The sequence below is a fragment of the Xiphias gladius genome, chromosome 18 (assembly GCF_016859285.1).
Source record: "Xiphias gladius isolate SHS-SW01 ecotype Sanya breed wild chromosome 18, ASM1685928v1, whole genome shotgun sequence".
Taxonomy (NCBI): Eukaryota; Metazoa; Chordata; class Actinopteri; order Istiophoriformes; family Xiphiidae; genus Xiphias; species Xiphias gladius.
The window spans coordinates 28,060,425-28,086,603 of NC_053417.1; the positions used below are offsets into that span (position 1 = coordinate 28,060,425).

The following is a 26,179-nucleotide window of genomic DNA, read 5'->3' on the forward strand; positions in this document are numbered from 1 at the left end:
TCTGATTGTGTTTGAAACTGAAGAACTTGGCCAATGTGACAGAGATGGAGGAAATCTCCTTTGTAGATATAAATGTGTATTTCCAAACAAGACGTAGAGTCATCCAGATTTTAGACTGTTGGTTTTGGAAGAACGTTACTGGCATCAAGGTTGAGGGTGGTTTTCGAAAAAAAAATGTTGTCCTAACAATCAGGATTTCTGTTTTGTCCTTGTTTAAACTGAGAAACAAGGAATTAGTGGAAGCTTTTCAATCCCTTTTTAAAACAAACCTTTATTGGAGACCCTATCCTGATTTCATTTTTTTACTTTTACTTAATATCATTTATCTTTCTATTCAGTTTTAATTCACTTTCTTATCATGTCTTTCATTTTGAAACACTGGAATTGGTTTTATCTTTTCATCTTTAATTGTATGAATTTGGTTTTATTTTGCTGCCACATCATAGCACACTGTAACTTTAATTTCTTTTTAATTTGCTGTCCTGCAAGAATCATTTTGTAACTTGAGTTTTGAAAAGCGCTCTACAAATAATAAAAATAATCATTATTAGTACGATCTCAATGAGCCGAGAACAGGCATTCAAATTGCTCCAGTTTAGATTAATCACGATTTCCTTGCCGGGTAGGAATCTAAAATCTGAGTGTCTCTGGCATGGAAATTGAAGTTTTCATTGACTTTGTGGATGATGTTGCCAGTTGAGAGTACATACAATAAAAAACACAGTGGTCCTGATACAGAGCCTTGTGGTACGCCTCAAGAAAAAATGATAATGTAAATGACGTGTGTTCTTGACAGTGTTGTTGTGGTCAGTGGCATCAAAGGCTGAACTCAAGCAGAACACAAACTGAAAAATTTACTCCTTTGGTTGAAAAATTACAATCAAGAGGCTCTAACAAGGGAAAACAGTTAAATCACAGTTCAAGTTGAGATTGTAAATGGTAGGACTAGTATGTGAGATGACTGTAACTACTCTTTCTCGTGCTATGTAGAGGGAAGAGAGATTGGCAAATGGTTTGTGTCATTATTAAGTACATAAAACTGATTTTAAATAGAGGCTTTGGCCTATAGCTGATACAGGTAAGTATAGTTGGTATGGGGTCTTTAGAAGTGGAGAATGAGGAGTTCAAATAACAGAATCAAACACAAACCAAATTTATAATACAACAACCTTCATCATGACTGTTGGGAGTCATCCCCCAGCAGATATCTAACTGTAGTTACATGTCAGGGTCTTTTATTTCCTAACAGTTTACTTCGCCTTCTTTTCTTTGACTAGACCATGGTAAAACATTGTTGCGTAACACGGGTGGTGGCAGGGCCAGGCGTTCGCCCTTTGTTAAACCTAAACGTAACATTCCGGCTCGGTTTAGTTTTTTGTTTTTGTTTTTGAGATAATTGTGTCAATATTTAATTCATAGGACATTAAAATATTGTGAATATTTTTTATAATAATCGCGTTAATGTTGAACTTACGCTATCCTTAAAATGTCGGCTAGCAGCTAACGAATGGCGTTAGCTACAGTTAGCTACAAAAGCTACCTAGGAAATGGTTATACATTTTTTATCGTTGGCTCAGTATAAATTTTATTTGTCATATGAAGTTGACAGAATAATATACGCAGACTGCTAGTTTCGTTGTATTTGTAGCCGTTTATTCGACATCACATTGCCAGCCGCACGTTTTAAAAACTAGGTAACGGGAGGGCAGGGGGTGGGTTTAGGGGGTCAGGGGGCTCAGGGGCTCAGGAGCCCGATACCAGTGGTTTAAATCCCCACAAGGAACGGAACGGAGAAGGTGAGTAGGGTGGTTGACTGTTCGCAGCCGCAGTTTGAACATGTTTGTTAAAGATTCCGGCTTAATGTTAACTCACAGTAGTTTCTGGGACACATAGTTTGTTAGCGCAATTAAACTTGGCAACGACGCATTTTGTTTTCCGCCGTGTTCTGTGTTACGACGCAGTAACTTTACGTTAGCTTTCGTTTTAGCTTGCGTGATGAAGCCGCACTGGCTAATGTCGTGACTCCGACCATTGTTTCATCCTTTACAAGTTTACTTAAACTTGTTTCTAAATTAAATTAACTTGGCTAATTCACAGGGACATAAAAGAAGCTACCTAGCTTCTGTCTGCCTTTGATTAAACTTTTAGATGAGTCTTATGAACAATTAAAGATACTGTTCCTTGCGGACTGGCTTGCGCTTTTGCGTACTTACGTCGCAGCGAACATTTTTTTCGATAAGCTTTCTTTGGCCTGTGGCCAAAGCTTAATGTCTTGCATTACGCACGTCATTTTGTTGGTTTCGGTTTCTTATACGGCTGTTCTGCTTTCGTTTTCAACACTGGCACACGGTTAGGGAGCGTTTAGCCCTTGGTTCACTGTGTATGTGGTGGTGTTTGGACCCTGCACTGTCCCATTGACTGTTGGCCTGATTTCCCTCCATTAAAACGTTCCATCATAGCTCCTCTCTCGGCCAAGTGTTGTTGAGTTTATAAAATTGGTTGCAAACAGCTGATCTGAGCCCGGATTCTTTGTGGTTTTTATCGGTGTGATACCGGTGCACAATCTGACCCAGTGTCAGTTCCGTGTTCTAACGCTCGTCCGTACCGCTTGCATCGATTCTATTGGTCAGAATGTTACCCGCTCTAACGTGATTGGCGTAGAGACAGTTAACGTCTGGCTACACTGGACACGAACGGCTGCGTTCGCGTCCACGCAGCGAGTTACAAACGACCATGGCAAAAGTACGTGCATGTATTCGGGGTAATTTTGGAAACGCAGCTCGCAGTTTTCCCACTTGGTTTCAGCTGGTGTCGTGTCGGCAAGCAAGGCAAACATTCAGTGTCGACTACAAAAGAAAATGGTAGTTGCTGGCTTGATCATTTGTAAAGGCTGTGAGTAGAAATTAATTTAGTGGCATTATTAACACAAAGAAAACATGAATTACCCGGTTGTTCACTAAACGGAGTCAAACAAACTGGAGTGCACTGTCCAACCTTTAATTCCTTGGTAGTAGCTTGCGTTTCATTAACTGAAACAGGGATGAACGACACTTACACATGATTTGAATGCATCCTTTTCGCGGGAAAAGCCCAAAGCGGTCTTCTATGTGACCCACGTGTGCAGGAGGTCCTAAACAACATACACAACACATCCGTAGCTGTCTCCTGATAATTACAGACACACTTTATCTGACTGACTATTTTATTTTCCTGGAATCTGTAATGTTCCAATTATACGGAATGAAAGGTAGTTAAAGTTTAATAAAACTAATAATAATACTGGAGCTTGGTGGTGTTGGACAGGGGTGAGTTCTGATTTCAGTGAAGTTTTTTAGTGTCACCCAAACCAAAAGGCACGACCAAAGCATTTTCAACATGCCCGGAAAGAAAGATGGGAGCAATGTTTTTGTAAATGCACAATGTTTAAAATACCTCCCTCATGTTTTCTTGTGTGCTAAATGCTTCTGCATTTTATTCCACAGCGTTGAGTGGAAGGTGACTTCTAAGTCAAACTCGTTGCTTTGTTTATTACTGAATCAGCGTTTTATTTGACTGACTCTTATGTAAAGACATATTTACCTGGTGTTCGTGCAGGTCCGTCCCTGTAGGAGATGGCAGTGAATGTACCTCTGAATGCGGGCCATTCATATAACCGCTATGAGCTGCTGGCTTGGCTCAATGAAACGTTACAGACGGGCTTCACTCAGGTGGAACAGGTATGCTCAGGTAGGTTAGCATGTGTGTGTATGTGTTTATGTGATAATAATACATCAACAAACAATCCTGGCTTCTGGTGTTAGGGGCATACTTTGTGCATACTTGGTGTCTTTGTATCTGTAGCACCATCTGGCTGCACACTCTAGGTCTCACCAGTCTCTACATGTACTAAGACCACACAGTTAGCGAAGGTCAGTTTTGCAGGGAGAATTCTCTGTCTCTGAGACGGTGGTGTAAAAATAGTGCGGATGGGATATACACAAGAAAAGGTGTGACACGAAAAGTAACCTTACCGTAGTCACAACACAAAAATATTCAGAGAGCTGCACTGGAATATTCAGAAGTAGAAATTAGAGGATCAGTATCAATGACTAATAATATTAAACCTAATGATTATACCAATATTACAAGTAGTTATAGTTTTATGAGTAATTGACCCTAGACTGAAGTTAATGTTTTTGGATTTAAGATCATTACATTATCATTTCTTTTCTGAGCTTAATTATTTCAGACAAATCCCACCACTAACCTGCTCCCACCGAACACCACTTCGCTCCTGGCTGCAGTCAAGGAGCCGACTGCGCAATGTGCTGCTGTCTTAGTAAATCCTGCTCATCACCAGTTCCTTTTATTTATTACTTTTGTGTGTTTGTATGAATATCCAGGTGCAGCCTATTGCCAGCTGATGGACTGGTTATTTCCTGGGTCCCTGGACCTCTCCAGGGTCCGTTTCCAAAGCAATAACATGGTGGACTCCATCCACAACTACAGTTTACTGCAAGCTGCATTCAAAAAAAGTGTAGTTGTCCGAGTGAGTATTTTTATAAAAGCGGTGAACGACCACTAAAACATTTCAAATTTGGCTAGTGCTGTTTAGAGCCAGACTAATAAACCAGCCCGATATTAGCTCATCGTGATATGTTATCAGTGTATATGTTTTCTGACAAGAAGAAACTGCAGTATAGAAACACTTTAGATATTTTTGAGTTTAGAAAAAGTGCGACCCTTATCCAGAGTGTTTTCTTATGTTCTGTGTTCATTTTACAGCAGAAATCAGTCGACAAATCTTTATCAGATCATTTAAATACTCAAGTATTGATATTAGTATCAAATTTTAAAATCCAGTATCGGTTGGGTTGTAGTGCTGATTACTCTCTGGGGGTCTTTGCATTTTTGGGTGAAAATGTTTTCTGACTTGTGTCAGTACTTGAGAGGTCCGTCAATTCTAATCACACCACCAGATAGAAACACACCGACCGGGTATTTACGAGGTTTCTCTTTCCTCTCTCCAGCACATCCCCATTGAGGCGCTGATTAAGAGAAACCCTGCCGTGGCTCTGACTTTCCTGCAGTGGTTTAAAGTTTTTTTTGATGAGAACAACAACGGCAGGGAGTACCATGCCTTGGAGGCCAGAGGGGGACAGAGTATGAGTATGGTTCCTGCTGACTCAGGTGGGAGCAGTGTGTATCTCAGTGCTGTTACACAGATATACCACATAGCAAAAGTGTGGTTGATTGAAATATAACTGTTGTTGGTTTGTCATACATACTTAGCACCAAAATCGGTAAATTAGGGCCTCGACATTTGCTTTATGTGTGATTCTTAAAAAATATGAAAATATATTCTTACAGGGTTGGAACTACATTAGTTACATAGGCAGTCGGGACACATTACTGTTTCCCATGCGATAAAGCAGCATCGTTTAAAGCCCCTTTCAGACATGCACTGCAGTACGTAAACGCGACGTCAGTTTTACATGTTGGTCTTATGTCTGAATGTGCCCCATCAACTTTTACATACAAATCAATAGAAAAATCTTACTTGGTCACACCAAGAAACTGTGAACATGCCATCAAGTCTCAATTGAATTAGATCAGCGTAAGGTTAAATACACACAGAGAGATATTAAATATATGTCTGTGTTGTCTTTGCCTTATTAAATGTGCTGTAATAAATACTATAATAAATCTGTAATAAATCACTTATCTCTTGTGCACCAAGAATATAGTGTCAGTTCCCTTCATAAAATGTTTTTCTCTTTGCGATGTGGGGCCAAAAGAAACAAAAAATGAATAAAACTAACCCTCTCCGCATCAGGTGCCAGATATTGTGCAGGAATTTTGTCTCTTTCTGCAAAAGTTTGTCATGTCTGATTAAAGCTCTAATAAACATAGATGTCTGAATGACAAAAGGCCAGTGTTACATATTTCTTGACTGTAATAGTGTTCATGTACATCAAAATATGCTCAGTGTCTTTTTATTCCCCTTACAGATGACCTTTCCTCCCAGACCCCTCATCAGAAACTGGAGATTATTGTGAAGATGGAGGGCAACAACGTGGTCGAACCAAGAAATGAAAAACCAAGGGAGAATGTGAACAGGAATGGAGATGTGGTAGTACTGATATCTGATGATGAGGACGATGTGGTGGAAGTGACGATGGAGCAGAAACCCGAGATAATGGAGATAACAGTGAAAGAAGAGAGTGCACAGGCACAGGAGATAAAGAGAGTAGAGCAAGCAGAAGCAGCAGTGGACAAGGAAAGTCAAGGAAATAGTTTCTGCAGCAGTGATACTTTGTTGTGCTTCATCAGAAGATACTGTTGTGTCAATGTGGACACAAACTCAACCTTCACTACAAGGACAGACACTCATATTTCTGGCCCAAAAGAAATCGTCCACGCCTGCTCACACACACCATACTGCCTCTACCTGTACACGGGGGTAGAGCTGGGTGGAGGACAGAGCACAAGTGTTGTCTTGATCGGCTACTTTGACCAGAGCTCAGGGGTCAGTGTGGTGAGGCTGCTGCACACTCTACAGATGAGTGTTGACACGGTTGATCCACAAACCTCAGCAGACATGGACACTGACACTATCAGAGTCACACACACCGCAGAGTCTGACGCACGCCTTCTGGTTGAGATGCTGAAGAAATTCGGCCTCTCTCTGTGTAACCTTGCTGTGTTTTACTGTAACGCTCCGCACCCAGGGGTGAGCCAGGTGTTTGTGTCCCGGCTCCAGGCTTACAGCCCGAGGTTAGTGTCGCTCTGTGGCCTGCCTGGGATGGCAGGAAGAGCCTGCCAGGCCGGACTCTTTGCTTCTTTTAGTTGTGTGGTTGACCTGGTTAGAGACATCCATCATCACTACTCCACCTCCCCCTCTGTTAATGACAGTCTGAAAGAGCTATTTGCTAATGCAGAGTCTTACGACCCATCCCATCCTATCTCTGCACAGGGTTTATTTATGATCCGCATTGTGCAGAAGATGGCCAGCACCTGGAGGGAGTTAGTGGAGTATTTTAGGTCGCTGAGGCAAACAGAGGACGTTGACCGGATCGCAACCCAGCTGATGGATTATAAAGTTAAACTGCGCTTCCTTTTCCTTTCCCACACTTTGGAGCCCCTTCGAGCTCTTCAAGAACTGCAGCAGTACAGCGCAGCGGACGTGGCCGTGGAGCTCCAGCTGACCTCCATATTGATTCACTCCTATGCAGTCAGCATCCTGCAGCCGTCCGTCGCCGAGCGCTTTCTCAGGGGACGAGATGTGCACCTCCTCCACAATGAAATTGAGTTGCTCCCCGCAACAGAGGTGAACGTAGGTTCTCGTGCCAGAGACTTCCTGTGGGCCACTGCTGTTGTGGATCTTGGGGAACAGGAGAGGAGCGACTTCCTGAAGGGTGCAGTGGCTTTCTATAAAGCAGCTCTACAGAGTTTAGTGCAGAGTATTCCTGAGCAGCTTGGAGACGTGGCACTGAGGAATATTGCCACAGTGCTGAAACGTCCTGAAAATATCACCGTAAGAAGATTTATTTTTGTTATTCTGCACATGAAATATAAACAATACATAATGTTTTAATTTGTGACTTTAAGAGGTGCTTGTTGGCAGCCAGGCTAAACATTTTCCTATATGTGCTTAGCTAACCTAACCAGCTGCTGGCTGTAGGCGTTGATACCTGTCCATATTTAATGGATAGGTATAAATCGTAATCTCATCTAACTCCGTGCCAGAAAGTGAATAAGCGTGAGTGTGCTGTGTTCAGTTTACTGATGTCACTCTACAGGATTTTGTGGTCTTTAAAGCTCAGTTTGTGTACCTTAACTCTTGCTGCCAGTTGGAGGTGTGTCACGCTGCCTTCTCTAACTTTAAAGGGCTTATTTTGTTTTACATTAAAACATATTGAAAATTTTGGGGAGCTTATTATCCCCAATGGTTATGTAGAGGATTGTATATAACAATTTAAAATAAGTCCCTAATGTTATGCTTGACATAATCTAATTTCCATACCAATCTTTATGTTGCTACTTTTGATATCTGTGTTTTCCCCTCAGGACAATAAGTTGTCCAGACATGTGCTGTCAGAGCTGGGAGTTCAGCTGGGTCTGTGTAATGCCGGGTCTCCAGAGACAGATCAGCTGGCATTCGACTACCTCAGTTTCATTAAGCCAGCCGAGGAGCAACAGACGAGCGGAACAGGAGATGGTCATTGCTGGGCAAAGGTAAACTGACTGGATCAAGGTTTCCTGACTGTTATTGAATGAAATGCGTAACTGTCTCATTACTGGGATCAATACCTGTGTTGACTGGAAAATCCTTGTCAGTCAGACGGAATCAGTAACATGCTCCACTTCCACAACAGATGTCGTTCGGTTGCTCGTGACCTGGAGAAAACATTTTTTCTCTGTGTGATAACAGTATTAGAAATGTACCTACTCAGTAAAATAAAGTTTTCATCTGTTTTAATCTTACTTCTCTACTGTCACTACGATCCTTTAATAATGATAAAAGCAGTCGACTCCATGTAGACTCAGTAGCTGCTGTAGAAATGTTATGTTGAATATCAAATGTGATCACAAGAGTCCCTTGTATTGTCTCTACAGATGTGGCATAGCGTGCGACCGTGCTCTACTCTGCATAGACTCCTCCTGACCCTCCTCGCCCTGCCAAGCTCTCTATGCAGGACACAGGTGTTTGCTAAGGTGAGTGTTAAAAGCTAAAGCTATCCAGGAAGCTGGCTGGTTGGTTTACTGACCACATCAGATCCAGATTTCATCAAAAAAAAAAAAAAAAAAAAGGTTGAAGACGACCAGGCTGAATACAGAGGGGAGTTGTGCATTTTATAGGCTTACCAGATGTGAATAGTACAAATTTGTCACAGGTGGCGTACCGAGCACAGGGAGGAGGCCCCGGATCCAGACACAGGCGGGCAGGCAGGTGCAGTGAAGAAACTTGAATAATATGGTAATGCATGCATAAAAAACCACCAGGTGGTCAAGAAAATGGCAACAGGCAAGTGGAACTGGACCAGTATGTATGCAGGGGAGCTAATTAGTGGAATGGGAGCAAGTGAGTAGATGGTCAGGGAAAGTCTGATGATTGATAATGGGAGACAGGTGAGAATGTGGATCTGAGGAGTCAGTTGACTGGGACAGGGAGGAAATCCCAAGGACATCTGGTGAGCGGCTGGTAGGCAGTGACTGCAGGGCTTTTTAGGAATTTACAGCCTGGGGAGGCAGGAATGTGACTGAAGAGGACAGAGGGGTAAAATGGGCAGGAATCCTGACACAAATTGTCAGACTTGTGTTTTTTGTGAGTGACATATTCCTCACAAACATAACTGGTGCACTGATTGCTGTGAGTTTTTGTAAAGACCTTCGTGGTCCACAAAGGATGAATCCAAATGAATTTGGTGATCCCCTAACCTTTGCTGTAATGCCCCCAGCAGGTCTACATTTTTTAGTGAAACAGAGTTGTAGTAAAATATCTCAGCAACTACTGAATGGATTGCCGTGAAAATTTGGTACACACATTAATGTCCTCCTCACAATAAATTGCAATCACTTTGGTGATCCCTTCACTTTTTTTTGTAGCGCCATCACCAATTCGATTATTGGATTTTTTGGTTTATGGCTAAATACCTGCAAAACTACTGACATCCCCATCAGCCTCAGCTGTACTTTGTGTTAAGTGCTAATTAGCAAATGTTAGATGCTACTTCGCTAAACTAAGGTGGTGACCATGGTGGTGATGAAGAGGTCTGAGTTTGTGTGATTGCTTCTGTCACAAGGTGTTCAACAGCACCAAGGCTCTTCCTGACAGCAACGAAACCCCCAGAGCCACACCTCAACCAGGCAGGTGGCCAGGAAGACCCCGCATCCGCAGAAAGAAACTACCTGTCCAGGGAGGTTATGGAGGCGGGAAGAAAGGAGAGGAGGATGAAGAGAGTTCATCAGGGGATAGTGACAGTTTTGTGGCCAAACCCAGTCTACATATTCCTTCCAAACACTACAGCAGTATGGAGGACTCAGACTACACAGATAATTCCTCTGGTAAGAACATCAGGGGCACACTGAGTGTGGCTAGAAATTTATGTCACCATGTTAGTTGTTTATGTTTCTGTACCTGCTTCATCTACATGAAAATTTTGTTTTTTTGCCCTTGACTAAGGAAGTAAATCGATAGCGATGCCAAAAGCAACTCCACATGTTGTTGCTAATAATAAACAATAAGACTGTGTGTTCTGTTTTTGTCAGATGTGGTTGAAGTCACCGAGTCCAAAATATCTCAGATCAGCAGACCAACAAAGGCAGAAGGTAAAGAATGTACAATATTGTTAACAGTCAAGTCAAAGAATGAGAAAGGGGTTCATTTTAATAATAAACATCTGATCTCCTAGTACTTTGTCTTATTGAACAGATTTAGTACTTAGAGCTTAGTGCAAGGTTTCCTACTGTACTGAAGCTTGAGTGTTGTTCCTTGCTTCTAGGCAACTTTGGATAAAAGTGTCTGCTAAATGAGTAAATGTAAATTTAAATGTTAGTAGGTTTAAGCACATTGTGTTTGTCTATACTTGTGACTTAGATGAAGGTCAGATGACATTTTATGACCCATTGATGCAGTATGTCCGGTAATTCCAAACGGTTCACATATGTTTTCCTGCCACTGTACGCGTCTGAGGAAATATTCAAAATTTAAGTGCAGCAGTAGATTCAGTTGATCATCGTCATTGTTTTGCAGGCCAACAAAGTCTACAAGCAGAGTCTGTATTCACTTTGGGCAGTGATGACGATGAAGATGACGACAATGACAACATGGTTTCAACAGGCACACCATCCAACTCTGGAGGTTTGCTGGTAAAGTCTACAGTAAGGATATTCAGATTAGCCGTATGTGACCTAGGAGAGGAGACAAGCTTTACTCAGAACACATGTGAAGCTGTATATATGTCAGTTTTGGCCACCACAAGGACAGAAACATTACAACAAGCCAGCGGATACACAACCATCACAAATCACATTCGCTCTCCCTTCAGCTCTGTTTTGGTCTCTACCAACACCAGAGAAAAACATTTCACTATCTCTGTTATCTCTTGTAGTTGTAAGATGTTCTAAAACACTGTGTTCCTACAGTGTTAAACTTACACTCACTGACTCAGCGGGGGTGATGGTAAAACAAAATGGAGCTGCATCGTCGATTGGACACAAGTTTTTTTAAAAAGAGGTTTTTTTCAAAAATCATTTACACACAGTGTCAGGAACGGTCAGTTGTTACACTTTAACATCTTGTGTGTTTGTGTGTGTTGTACAGGGTGTGAAGGGGGAACTGGTCTGGGGTAAGGTGGAGGACTTTTCTCCCTGGCCAGCCATCATCATACCCTGCACAGAAGAGAATCAGCTTCCAGGGAAGAGGATGGTGGAGTGGTACGGACAGAGAATGTCCTCTCAGGTGAGTCACACGTGCGATGGAGAGATGACCGATGCAGAAGATATGTAGAAGTATAGGGAAGCTGAGTTTATACAATACAGCACATAATCTTGTACATAGATGCCTCCTCTGCATAGTGACGGTACTGTAAAATTGCCACATTTTCACCAGTGGATCCCTGTGCTTGGAAACAGATGAGTAGTTTCTCTACAGGTCCCCATCAGACAGTTACAACACTGACTATATGTTAATATAAAGGGCTGAACCTGGCCAAAATGACAGTTGACAGTTATTTAGTTTGACAGTTTTTAATCCTGTAACATGGCTCTGATACAGGTTGAGAACAGTTTCCTGACCTGCTTTTTAGTGACTGTTTTACTGTGTTTGTGGAAAATGATGTGCCTGTTTAGTTTAGCCTTCACACATTGCCATCCACGATTTTTGCCTGCTGAGTTACTGATATTCTTAAATCTATTCACTATCTGTTCTCTCTATGCTTATATCTAGCTCCATTCTCTGCACTGATTTCTTGGCTCTGATTCCAGGTCAGTTTGCAGACTACGAAACCATTCACTGCCTTTAGCCAGTACTTCTGTGCCAGGTCCTTCGCCACCCTTGTCACCTACAAAGAAGCCATTTTTTTGTCGCTGCAGGTCTGTATTTCCCTCTGTTTATTTTCTACCACAAATAAACAGGATTTAAAAGAAAAGTGCCATCGTGTTAACTGGACAGACACAGTAAAGTGATAAACATTCCTGCCTGTGGGATATGATTTAGTTCTGCTGACCACAGATAAAATCAAAATTGTCTCAGTTTGAACCCTTGTACTTGTAAACAGATTAAAGCTTGAACTTACAAAGGGCTGAGATGTGTTTTTTGGAGATTTGTCCACATGCTTACACATTTATGTCCTCATCTGTCAGGAGGCAGCACTTCGTTGTAAGAGGCAGTTTTCTGCGCGTCTTGACGACAGAGATGAGCTTCTCAAGCAGATGTTAGACTGGGCCTTTGGAGGCTTTCAACCCACTGGGCCAGACGGACTCAAACCAACAGCTTCCATAAACGGTACGGACGTCTGATTTAAGAGCCCGAAAGGATAAACATTATCATTATTAATAAACAGGTCACAGACTAGAGGGACCATATTACTGTACAATCACTGATAACCCATGAGAAATAAAGCTGCTTTTCTAAATGAAAATTAAGTTCAAATAATTTCCCTGGAGCTTCTCAGTAAGAGCAGAAGAAGACGAGGTCTGATACTCAAAAAAAAAAAAAAAACTGTTTCTTTTGTTGTATATTAGATACACATTCCTCAGTTGCATTATAGTCTGTGTGGACGTCACCTCTGGGTTTAGCCTCAACTCAATGAAATCTGTCATTTAGAGTTTCCTGAGTATATATTAGGGCACTTGCTATTAGAAGAAATATCCTCCAGCGTCCTCCTTCTAATGTCATTTTCCGACAGTTAGGTGTAATCTCCGCTGCTCTGAAAACATGTACACTGTTCGGCTCTCTCTCTTTGAACTGATTGGGGCCCTCGACTCGCCCGTGGACTCACATGTTTACATCAAGCTGGCGACATTGAACACGCATTTGTCTGTGGTTTATGGGAAATGGTGTTTATTAGAGGCTACGAAAAACAAAAATATCAAATAAACAGCAATATTAGATTGGGTTTTTTTTTTTTTTTTAGTAACTTTTTTTATAATAAATGCCATCTAAATTTTGAATGAGGTTTTTTCTTCGTACTCCGGAAGAGTAATCAGAAGCTAACAAGGATTTAAGTAACACAGGGGATGATCTGACACAGGCATGGAGGTGCAAACTATTAATCAATTTTCACAGATTGCACATATCATGGTAACAGTTCAGTTCCTGTTTGGTAATGTGATTTATGGCTGTCCTGTGTCCAGGTGTTACTAAAACAAGCAACAGGCCGAAGGTGAACAAGAAACTCTTCCCGAAAGCCACCTCTTCTCCTCGCTCCTTCAACTCCTCCGCCCCTGTGAGCAGCAAGAGCAATATCAGCGCTGAGATGAAAGAAGTGGCTGTCTCCTTGAACAAACTGTCATGTGACCCCACAGAGAAATCCTCCCTCAAAAGTGGAGGTGGAAAACCTGAATGGGAAGAGGGATTTGATTTTGTGGGAAAAGGCAGCAAAGGAATCACGAAGGAGAAGGACAACAGAGGAGGATGGGCAGCAGAGAAACAAGGAAAGGGAGGATGGGAAGGGGAGAGAGATGACTGGGAAGGAGGTTGGGAGAAGGTGAAAGGAGGATGGGGAAGGGGGAAGGGTAAGGGAGGATGGAAAGGAGGGAGGAGTCAGAGGAAGAAAAGCAGTCTGTTAGATGGGTTTGATGATGACATGTCACCAGATTTTGTGCCGTACAAGAAGAGGACCTTCACCAAAGCCTACAACAAGGGCAACCAGGTGACCAGCGTCTACATCCAGCCAGACCAGAAACTCAGAGGTACAAAACAGAATTTTATTCTGTCGTTGAAGCATCTGAATTTGAATTATATGCAAACAAACACATGTGAAGAGTTTATTTCCAAACTAGTAATCTAACATTTTCAAATGACTGAAAAACTAATTCAGTTACGGGAAAACAAATAAGCTATGCAATTGCTCAAAATTGATCTAGATCGACGTTCCTGCGGTTAATATTTTTGAAGGATTGGTGTATTGCTGTGGATTGTGTTGCACCACTAAGTCGTAGATTCAGTACTAAGTTAGTGCGTAAAGTTCTCCCTGACTTCTTATGATAACATGTTACTTCAAGTCCCCATATTTAGAATTCATATGCACTTAATAAACATTTAATAAATAGTGTATTACACACTATAATGCAGTTGTATGCAGCGAAAAGGACATTTAAACCGTATATTTACGTAAAGTATTTGTCAGCAATTCTAACTTCCATGAAGACATTTTTTTTTAGTATTACAACAACTGTGTGTTACTATATTGTGATTCATTATCTGTTTATACAGCTGCCTTCACTCCTTCCACAGGAGGAGTCATAGTTGTTAACACATACATGATTAAACACTTTCCTGTTTCTGCTTATGACTACATGTGTTTACATGTGTTATGTGTCTCAGTGAGTCAACTTGGAATTTGTGCAGAGTATCCTGTTCTACTGCAAATGCACTGTGACAAGTTGGGATGAATTAAAAATAGTAATCAGTTTTTTTGTATAGCACCTTTCCTACATTAAATGCAGTTTAAGTTTAAGTGCTTTGAGTTGATATATTAGTTATTATTTGGACTTTGATCGTACACCATTCACTCTATTTATTATTCATGGTTTCTTTTCTTGCAGAAGAGACCATTTGTAGGATCACGGACATGAAACTGGACATTGAAGGTGAGCATTTAGTCATGTTGTATGTTTTTAATTCTAAATTCGTTCTCGTTTCTGCATAAAAAAATTCATTTTGTGATGTTAAATGATGAAATGGATCATGTTCATTTTTTCTAAATTGAGCAGTTACTCTCATTGTATCATCACTGTGTTTACATGTGCACAGTATTGTAAGAAGTACTCTGGTGAATCTCTCATTAAGCTTTTACACGATTTTTGAGTGTGAGTCCTTCACATTTGTTATGGTAAAACATAACAAGCACACAGTCACTTAAAGTTCACTTACTCAGTCACTCATTTGTTCCCCACTTGCTTCCTCCCGTTTGTATTTGTGGTTGTGTCGTGTTTGCAGGGTTCTGTTTGTGTTGTGGAACTGAAAACGTCGAGATATTCCACCCTCTGTTTAAAGGCAGCCTGTGCTTAAAGTGTAAAGTAAGGAACTATCAACTTCTCTTTATGTTACAACCAGCAGCGACCAGCAGTAAGGGCTTCGCAGTGCACTGTGAATGTGTGAGGCCCTGAACTGAAGCGTTAAGCTCAACGCTTTATTCCCCTCTGTGCTATTGACCTAACGGGGCCCTCCCCCTTTTCTCGTTTGTTCCACTTCATCTCTTTTTTCTCTTCTGTGTTTTGATGAGAAGTATTGTACTAACGCATGTTTTGAATGGCCACTCAGACATCCTCCTGTAATGACACCATATTGTTATAAATGCACGATAAAACACTAATACCAACACATTCTGACCAGTCACCGTGACTATTATGACACATGCATGACCAACCGATCCCAGAGCTGTGCAGGAGAACTGATCTGATGAGCGCTGCTGTGTGAGCAGTGATCGCTGAAAGAAAGTGTCTCATTTTGTTCCAGCTCTGTCAGTCCTTCGTTTTTCTACGTTACATTATAAAACTGGTTGGATATTTGTTAAAACGTAAGCGGTAGGTGGTCAGAAGCAGCAGATGTCATGATAACACGACATATTCCCACTTCTGGTTAACAGACAAAATAACAGAGTCAGAGCACTTCCATGTTGCTGAAACAGATATGGTCAATAAGTTTCCTAAACTATTAAAAATGTCTTTAATCACTGGCTGTGTCCCTGTAGGATAACTTTACAGAAACTCTGTATCGTTACGATGAAGATGGGTATCAGTCCTACTGTACCATCTGCTGCTATGGACTGGAGCTCATACTGTGTGGCAATGATAGCTGCTGCAGGTTGGTCTGTTCATCTCTTTCCCTACATTTTACTTTAGCTGTCTAAAACAAGGCAACAAGTAGAACCCAGATTTTCCTTCAATTAATCTTCTTTCCACCTTCTCCTCTTCCCTTCGTCTCTATCTGCAGATCTTACTGCGAGGACTGTCTGAACATCCTCGTCGGTTCGGGGACGTTTGATTCGCTGACGCTGCTGGACCCATGGATCTGCTACCTGTGTCAGCCTCACCGGCCCCATGGGGCTCTGGTTCCCAGGGAGGACTGGAGCATTCGTGTGCAGGAGTTATTTGCCAACAACAGCGCCATGGAGTTTGTGAGTGATCAACATATCGTGACAACCGCTCTCTGAATCCATTAAGATATTTTCAACGTATTACAATTTAACAAGTATTACACAACATAAATGTTTGTTTAAATATTAATTCTTCACCATGCAGTGACAGGATAATCGGTGCATGGTTTACATTAGTTATAAACAGGGTTAGTAGTGTTGAAATAAAAAAAAAAGCTGTTTTTAAAAAAGCTTATTTGCTTTAGGGATAAAACACGATTATTTTCCTCTTCTATATACAAAACTAACCGTTGAAACATCAAAACAAACAAAAAGGTACTAAAAAACTAAACACACTTAGAATTTAACATCAGAGTCCATAGAGACAAAATGTCACCAATTTGTGACAAAATGAATAAATAAATAAATCATTTATTAATAAATAATTAAATACACAAGTTGCACATGTTCAGACATTGCACTGTACTTGAAGGATCTTAATCTCATGAACACAAACCTGAGTCATATGGAATTTCCTTTTTTCCCCAAAACAAAGTCTTCCATTAATAAGGAATCACAGTGGCTCTGTTACCGCTTAGTTTTTTCCTTTTGTAGGAGCCGCACCGCGTTTACCCGTCCATCCCTGCCAACCTGCGCAGACCAGTGCGAGTTCTCTCACTGTTCGATGGCATAGCAACAGGTGGGTACACAGACCTGGATCGGTTTTAGAAGTTAAGAGCATTTTACGAGAGCGTTTCTACCAGTGCTCTTCCATTTCTGCACGCGTTTCCCAAAGCAGTACTTAAGGGCGAGTGCATTTCACGCGCACTTGCGCTGAAGATGATGCTGAAGTGTTTTAAATAAAATGTTTTATACATTGAATTGTTCAATATGAAAAAGCTTAAAGTGCATGCAACGGTTTACAGCTTCGTAATTCATGTTACTGGGTGGAAGTCGGTTTAAGAAAGTAAACTTTGATTGATTTTAGCTGCTGCTCCAGGCAGACGTTAAACTCATGTTAAACCTAAAATGAAGCGTTGATGGTTCCTTTAAGTTTCACGGGTGTGCACGCAATCCATGGTCAATCTGTCGTCATTTCTGAATGATGTCAAGGTGTCACGCACCATAACTACAAAGAAAAGGGAAGATACAGAATTTGAAACTCTACCATCAAGAAAGTGGCATTTCAGCCGGAAGAGATGACGATACTTGGTGAGAAGAGGGGAAAGAGAGCACAATGACAACAGAAAGTCAAGTCACGCAAAATAAGTAGCACAAATCAATGTGTGCGACTGTGTGATAGATTAGTTTTATTTTCCTATTTTCTAATTCAAATGTTATCACTGACATTACACCAAATGTCACATAATGTGTGAACACATAAGAACAATAAAAACTTAAATAAAACATGTAGTTTTTGGTTCCTCCTGCAGGTTCAGGAGCTTCTTAAGATGCTCTTAACCTCCTACGTCTTGGTAGGAGGGACTCGTTAATCTACGATTGTTTGTACTAGTGTCCATGGTTACGCTGCTTTTGGGAAATCACCATCATTTTAGGCTTAAGATGCTTTTGGGAAGTTAACGGCCGCATTCAGGATTGTATAATCAAAGTGGTCTCAGTCTCACAATTTGTTGGGTCATAATTATGATTATGGGCTATATTTGTGTAAAAAAAAAAATCGTTTTCTTCCTAATTCTTCCCAGTTGTCTGTCAGAAGCTTACAGTATAAATGTGTGTTTCTGTGTCTGCATCTTTTCAGGCTACCTGGTGCTGAAGGATCTTGGCTTCAAAGTAGAGACGTATGTTGCCTCAGAGGTTTGTGAGGACTCAGTTGCTGTAGCGGCCGTCAACCACGACGGGAAGATCATCCATGTTGGTGACACCCGGTTCATCACCCAGGATCATGTATGTTCACACACTTGTATTTCTTTTTCCCTATAGTTCACGTCCCTACGTAGTTAATATTGTTAATATTCTTACAATATTAAATGTTTCTCTGTGTTTGAAATTGTGCTTTTGGCTCACAATGACGTGAGACATATTTGAATCCATTTTTAAAAAAATTTGAACTCTCATCTTTTGCTGTTTTAACCCAGTTGAAGATTCCATATACACTTAGCTTCCAGTTTATTAGGTACACCTAGTTAAAACTACAACAGTCCTGTAATAAATCCTACCTTCGACTGGTATAATAAAGGTCATGATGATCAGTTTTTGTTTATAATTTTAGAGAGCTGTTGATTCAGCCTGACAATCCTCTTCAACAAAATGTTTCAACACAAACTGAACATTAAAACCTTCATGAAGGAGGATTCATTGCAGGACTGATGTGTTTGACTGCATTAGTTTTAGCTTGGTGTTCCTAATAAACCGACAGCTGAGTGTTAATCTACAATCCAGATCAAGCAGTGGGGTCCGTTTGATTTGCTGGTCGGCGGCAGCCCCTGTAATGACCTCTCCATCGTCAACCCATTCAGAAAAGGCCTCTACGGTATGTATCTGCGTTATGTGCACGTCAGCTTTAAATAAAATGATTGTCAGCAATTGAAAATTGATTAGTTGTGTTAGTAATCAACAAGTTAATATGCCAAGTAGTCACTGATTCCACCTGGAAAGCTGCTACTTTCTCGCATTTGACTACTGAAAACGTTTAGGTTTTCTAAACAATTACTCAGTGGATCAAACTGAATAACCAATAGGAAATAATCATTATTTGCAGACCCGATTAGTAAATAATATTCCCGGCCTCAGCTGGCTTCTGCAATGTTTTGATCATATTGATCATTAATTAATCACAGTTGTTATGCAGAATCTGGAATAGAAGTATCCAAGGGCAGAGGCCTCTCTTCTTTGCTGTAATTGACTCCTCTCTCCGCCAGAGGGCACCGGCAGGCTGTTTTTTGAGTACTACCGCATCCTTCAGCTGCTGAAGCCCAAAGAGGGAGACCCCAGGCCGTTCTTCTGGCTGTTTGAGAATGTGGTCTTCATGAACACACACGACAAAGTCAACATCTGCCGCTTCCTGGAGGTTCCCCCGATTCAGATCCCTTTAACCTTGAGTACTCTCCTCTCCTTTCCTTTTCCTCTGTTCCCTATCCTTTTCTCTACTCCGTCCATTTCCCTAACCTTCTTTCCCGTCTTGCCATCCCTTTTTTCCTCATTATTGATAATCCTTCTTTTTAACTAACGCGTTCTAAACTGTTGCTTTTATCCGACTCTTCGACAGTGCAACCCGGTGCTGGTGGATGCAGTCAAAGTTAGCCCGGCCCACAGAGCTCGTTACTTCTGGGGAAACATCCCGGGGATGAGCAGGTTAGACATTTACTTAATCATGAATAATGAGTGTTAAATTACTCAAAACTGATGGTTTCATGCTACGTTGTTGACTGGAGTTTTACATTCCTGTAGCAGCGGCAGTAATAGTGGTGTCAGAAAAAACAGAAAAACCTGTAACGTTTTTTTATGTCGTATGCGTCATAGATATGTGACAAAATGGTTGTTTGTCTGACGTCTTTCCTTGATTTTACAACACTTTTTTCTGCTCTTTAATTTGACACAAGGATGAATTAATGAGACAGTGGGTCCCTTTGCATAGACGTGTAAAAGGGCCCCATCCCCTCCTACATATGAGCAAGACCCCTAGACTGAAAGAGACACAAGTCGTTTTGTGTCTCTTTGTGGTCGTTTTGCATCTATTTTTACTAATTCTGTCTCTCTGTAGTCATTTTGTGTCACATTATGCTGGCTTTGGGTCTCTTTACATCTTGTTGTGGTCATTTTGTGGCTCTTTGTTTTGTGTCTACTTTTGCTAGTTTTGTGTCTCTGGTCGTTTTACATCTCAGTTTGGGTCAAGTCATGTTCGTTTTGTGTCTCTTTACATCTTCTGTGGTCGTTCAAGTCATTTACACAGTAAACAAGTAAAACAGTCACTTCACACAGAGGCTCTAGTCCAGGGGCCCCTGACCTCTCAGGCCCCTGGGCCTGTGGCTGATGGGCCTGTATAGTTAATCCATCCATGGTTTTATAGATATTGTCTTCTCTGTTTCTTTTATTTCCTTCTTTCTTGTTTCTCCATCTTGTAATGCACTTTGTGACGTACATTTCTTAGAAATGCTGTATGATTAAAGTTTGCTTGTTTGCTGCTGATCTCCCATCAGGCCCATTATAGCCTCCCAGAAGGACAAGCTGAGTCTCCAGGACTGTTTAGAGATCGGTAGAGAAGCCAGGGTCAGTGACTGAACCTGCCCGTTGAGTTTTATTTTGTTATTATTTGTCATCTATCATCCTTCCATTTTGTGTAAATAATGTGTCGGGGGTTTTTTTTGTCTTTTTTTTTTTTTAAACTATTGATTACGATGTTAATTACTACGGCATGTGATTTTTGTTCCAGGTCACTAAGGTGAGGACGATCACCACCAATCCAAACTCCCTGAAGCAAGGCAAAGATGTGTCTCTGCTGCCTGTCCTCCAGAACGGCAGAGAGGACAACCTCTGGATCACTGAACTTGAAAGGTGAAAAAACATGCATGTCCACCAGTTTCGTTCCTTTCCACAGGCCGTACGTATGTTAGTGAATCCATATCCTCCTCTGTTCGTCTGCTCGCAGCTTCATTTATTAATTTTTTATGTGTGTATCTTCCTCGTTGCAAACCCTTGACTCCTGGTCCTGCAGTTTGTGTAACTGCAGCCAGATGTGTCTAGGCTGAAGACTTTTAAGATCTTTGTTAATCTGCAAAACACTGCTCTCAAAGCATCAGATATATATTGTACTGAATCTGAGCAGAGAATATATTGTTTTTACATAAACCCAAACACAGAACTCTTATGCCCATTGTGGACAGCTGTCAGCCAACCCCTCTGCTCTGCTAACCCCTCTATTGACCATCCTACTGATGGTGATGGCCTGACTTCTCAACTGGAGAGTTTCGGCCAACAGCGGCTTCTGCTACTGAACTGGCAGCTGTCATGTCTGAGATAGTGGGTGTTTTTTTCGTGGTTTTTAACCACCGTAATCTCCGTCTAGAAACTGCCCCGAATTTCCAACTTGCTGTTCTGAAGAACAGAACTACCTAACAGTAGTTCCCACTATTGTGAAGCTGCTGGATAGCAACGTAGAAACAAGATCATAGGACACAATAAACACACAGTATTTTTACCTAATAAATTATGGGTATACAAAATAAGCCAGGTGCCACAACAGGTGTTTTATACTACAGAAGAGTCTAAGTTGTTCTTTTTTCACCCATTTTAAAAGGTTAAATCTTTTGGATTTCAGCTAACACATACCTGCTCCCTCATTCCTCACCAGAATCTTTGGTTTCCCCAAACATTACACCGACGTGAGGAACATGAACCGGCAGCAGAGGCAGAAGGTGCTGGGGAAGGCGTGGAGTGTGCCAGTCATCCGCCACCTCTTTGCTCCCCTGAAGGACTATTTTGCCTGTGAGGAGCTTTTAACCGCGTCCATTACCTCCCTTTCCTCCCCTGCCTCTCCAGAACTGCCGCAACTGGGATAGGGGAGGTTGTGTTTTATACCGTATAGCATGTAGAGATGTGTCTGTGTGTGTCTGTACGTGTGTGTGTGTGTGTGTGTGTGTCTGTGTACGTGTCTGTGTGGAGGGTTTCTCCCTCCATATGTTTTTTAAGAACTAGATGGAGCATAAATGGTGCCTACAGTCAGTCTCCTGTTTTCAAAAGGCCAACTCACAGACAGGCTTTTGTGGATCACTGCCACGGGGGCATTTTGTCCACTATGCCCTCAAGTGTCTCGCATCACGTCACACGTGTAGTTTCTGTGCATGTCGGTCACTTCAGTCCCCAAAGCCACTCTTTGTCTCGGCTAGAAAATGGCAGATTCTGCTCCCTCCAGTTCTTGGCTTATCCCTTCTCTTTTGCCTCAAATGCTCCGTGCTTGTGAGCGACCAGCAACACATTTCCGCATGGAGGGCTAAAAAATACCCAGTGTCCTGAATGGTAATCTATTATTACCTTTTCACCAGAGGTCTGTGAGCCTTCTCTGCATTTGTAGCCAGCTCCCTCATTACCGTTGAAAATGAATGTTTTACACTTTTTATATGGTTAAGTCTGTTCAAGAAACTTGTGCAGGAGGAGAGAAGGTCGGTCTCTGTAAAAGGTAAAAGCTGATGGTGCTGCATGCTGATGATGTTATATCAGATTCAGCTGGTTTTCCCCAGGGCTGTGTAGTCGATAACCGTTGAAACTGTTGTTTGTATGGTTTAGTATTTAATATGAGCATTATGAGATTATTCGCGTATCTGGAATAAATAGACATTGTGTTCAGTTGGCGAATATTGAAAGACATTTTTCGTCTGTCATTCAGCACTGCTACATTTGAGTCATTTTTTAAATACAGCATGTTGGTTTGCAAAGTGTGAATCATGTCGAACCTGAGAGCTGACTCTCTACTTTATTGTCATTATGTGAATCATGTTTGTTTTTTCAAAGGAGAAAAGCAGAACTTGTGTTGCTTTTCCATGAGATTATCATCTACTGCAGTTTTAGAAAATGTTAAATGCTGTTCATACAACGCGTTTCTCTTCTATTTCCTATGCCAAAACTAACTGAAATGTCAGTTTCAAACAAAAAGGCTTTTGTGGCTTATCATCCACGGTTCAGACACTGACCTTTAGACCATTTACGATCTATTTTCAACTCTTCTTTCCATCCTTTTGTATAGTTTTGAATCTTTGTATATTTTTTAAATCGGGAAAGTAGGGCTGCAACCAGTGTTTAATTTATCTGCCACGTCATTTGGTCTGTATAATGTTCAAAAAGCAAAAAGTGCCCATTGCAATTTCCCAGAATCCAAGGTTACATCTTCAGATGGCCTGTTTTGTCCAGCGAGCAGTTCAAAACTCAGAGATATTCACTTTACTTTTGTATTTGACAACGAAAAGCATCCGATGCCAACAGTTTGACTAATCAGTTAACCGACTGAACGTTGCAGCTCTGCAGGGAAATGGAAAGTAGTGTTTAGTGTTTAAGGGGACACTTTGAATTGTATTGATTGCTACTGCTGCATTTTTGCTGTGTGTGTGTGTGTGTACAGGTGTGTGTGCACTGCCACTTTCACACCAACAAAACTGTAATGGACCCAAAGTCTTTATGTTGTTTTGGTGCTAAATGATAAGAGTCATACTAATGAATCATCATCATCATCATCATCTGTAGTATTGTTAATAGTAACACTGGGGATTTTTCTTACTGTGGCAAACCTGTGAATTTGGTCGACACATGCAACCCATTCATAACTTATTAACCCTGTTTAATCACTTAGTCTCTTCAGACTGTGAAAAATCCAATTCAGGAATTATCCTTTAGTCGAGGGAACTGATCTTAAAAAGCTCAAGAGCAGGTGATTCCTCGTTTTCATTACTGCCAAGTTTATGGTTATTGTCATTTCCTGACTGTACTGCCGTTTTTAACTGACTGTATTGTTCAATACTGACGAATTATTGAGTCTGATACCTCAAATAATTGAAGCATCAAATGTTTATATTTTATACATTCTGTGATGAATAATCCTCGACCGATGAGGCACATGTCCTGATTGACTGATTCTTGTATAGCAGACTACTGTGACCTGTCCTGACTGATGATTGTATCATGATCGTGGGCTCTGAGAACTGTTTTTGGACGAGGGGGTTTAAGTAGAGGCTGTACAGAATTTTTGCACATATGGCCACATATCTGTAACGCCCGTGATGATCATCTCTGTACTGCACCACATACTGTTGTTTGTTGAGTTTTTTTACGTGTATAAATGTTCAAACATAGAAAGGTGCTCTGTGTGTAACACATTTTTATCTATTGCCAATGCATGTTGTATATTTGGGCAAGTCATTGAATGGAAATAAGGAATTTTAACTTGGGATTGTTGACGAGACCAATACAAGAACTAATGATTAAAACAAATTTCAGAATGATCCAGGGGATGGCGTCTTTATTTCAACCGTGTCCCATAGCTGACATTTGTTATCTGCTGTTGAGGTTTTTAGATTTTTGGTTTTAGCAACGTGGCGACAGCAGTTTTGTTGGCCCAGAAAAGTAGAGCTAGGCTCAGTATATTTAAATGTGACTACTTTTGGTGAACAAAAAAAGGAATTAAATGAAGGGTTTGGTTCCTCCCCATACTAGAATTTTACTCCTGGCAGTGGGAAGAAGGCTTTAAAACAGCATCTGGACCATCATGTGTGAATAAAGATTAAGATATAGACAAGGTAACAGTTAACAGACTTAAATAAATAACAGGAATCCAAATACTTATTCCAAGGATTATTCAGATTACTCTTTGAGGGGAAAATCCTGTAACAAAATCAGAGATAATTAATTAAAGATACTAACAGTCCTTTGGTGTCTTTAACAAAAGCCACAAGGCAGTTCCCAAGTGAAAAGGGCTGTCATAAATAAATGTAAAAACAATTAAATAGTGAAACAAGGGAAAGTGTTTAGACCAGAAAAATCACCTGTAGAATTAATGTTCAGTTTAAACGCCGCAGAACATGTTGTACAGGATATAGTTTAAATAAAACCTTTCATCTTATAGCTGATACAATATTTGTCTGATATTCTTTATGCCTTTTACCAATTCAAGTCACAAAAATAGATGAACCGAAACTCTCACTGGGGAAATTCCGAATAATCTGCTTGTTACCACATTTTTTTAAATGAGAAATCGTTGAATATATCACTCTCCGGTCTGTTCGGTGTTGTATCTCTGCTCCGAAGCAATAAACGGTCTCGCTGTCATCAAAATTTTTTTTTCCAGCATCAACAAACAAAGCCAGGGGTTGAGACAGAATGAATACATCACCATGAGAGTTGACAGGAATATTTCATTAAATGTTAACTAAAGTACATAAATGTATTGTTTCAGAGTCTTTTAGAATACCAAGTCGTTTAAATACATTTATGGATGTGTGGTTTTGTCAGAGGTGAAATCAAACTGTTAATATAGAACTCACTAGCAAAAACCAAACAGCTCATGGTCAATACCGAAGGAATAATTCCAGGTCAGTGTTGAGTAATAACTGAACTGACATCCTGCCAAAACTTGTGGGAATGGGGACGGATTCCAGAATAAAGCTTCTCAATCTTCTAACATCCTTTTTAAATTTTTGAAGAAAGCTTGGAGGGATGAGAGCAATGAATGATCCTAAAAGACACTTCTTTAATCCTACTAGTAAACAGAAATTTAGTCCAGATTTTATTCCAGTTAAAACCAGATGAGATTATTCCAAGATAATACATATTGGTCGTTTTTTATTTTGTTTTATATTATTTATTTTCTCTCCGTCCTCATGTTTTTTATTTTATTTTATTTTCTCCTCACGTTTTTACCTGTATAGTATTTTTGTTTTATCTTAAATTAAGATTATTTTTAATTTTGTTTAACTTGATTTATTTTCTCTCTGTCCTCGTGTTTTTTATTTTATTTTATTTTTTTTCTCCTCACGTTTTTACCTGTATAGTATTTTTGTTTTATCTTAAATTAAGTGTTTTTTAATTTTGTTTAACTTGATTTATTTTCTCTCTGTCCTCATGTTTTTTATTTTATTTTATTTATTTTCTCCTCACGTTTTTACTTGTATATTATTTTGTTTTATCTTAAGTTAAAATTATTTTTAATTTTGTTTAACTTGATTTATTTTCTCTCTGTCCTCATGTTTTTTATTTTATTTATTTTCTCCTCACGTTTTTACTTGTATATTATTTTGTTTTATCTTAAGTTAAAATTATTTTTAATTTTGTTTTACTTGATTTATTTTCTCTCTGTCCTCATGTTTTTTATTTTATTTTATTTATTTTCTCCTCACGTTTTTACTTGTATATTATTTTGTTTTATCTTAAATTAAAATTATTTTTAATTTTGTTTT

General features: G+C 40.4%; 1 protein-coding gene across 7 annotated transcripts; it reads left to right on the forward strand.

The window, feature by feature from the left end:
* Window positions 1-925: 925 nt before the first annotated feature.
* On the forward strand, window positions 926-24,193 carry LOC120803781. Of its 7 annotated transcripts, none has more exons than XM_040152662.1 (26): window positions 926-1,012; window positions 3,595-3,726; window positions 4,383-4,528; window positions 5,010-5,169; window positions 5,991-7,516; window positions 8,050-8,217; window positions 8,599-8,697; window positions 9,786-10,047; window positions 10,252-10,311; window positions 10,736-10,863; window positions 11,306-11,443; window positions 11,968-12,075; window positions 12,346-12,487; window positions 13,339-13,896; window positions 14,752-14,796; window positions 15,146-15,225; window positions 15,900-16,012; window positions 16,142-16,325; window positions 16,899-16,983; window positions 18,043-18,188; window positions 18,684-18,774; window positions 19,163-19,311; window positions 19,510-19,595; window positions 20,441-20,510; window positions 20,674-20,795; window positions 21,592-24,193. In XM_040152662.1, the coding sequence occupies exons 2-26, from the start codon at window positions 3,612-3,614 to the stop codon at window positions 21,797-21,799; spliced, it is 4,989 nt and encodes a 1,662-aa protein (XP_040008596.1). In that variant the 5' UTR covers window positions 926-1,012; window positions 3,595-3,611; the 3' UTR covers window positions 21,800-24,193. The 7 variants fall into 7 exon arrangements, with proteins under 7 accessions (XP_040008596.1, XP_040008592.1, XP_040008597.1 ...); XM_040152658.1 differs by lacking the exon at window positions 926-1,012 and adding an exon at window positions 1,722-1,796; XM_040152663.1 differs by lacking the exon at window positions 926-1,012 and adding an exon at window positions 1,722-1,796 and having other exon boundaries at window positions 10,736-10,851.
* Window positions 24,194-26,179: the final 1,986 nt, after the last annotated feature.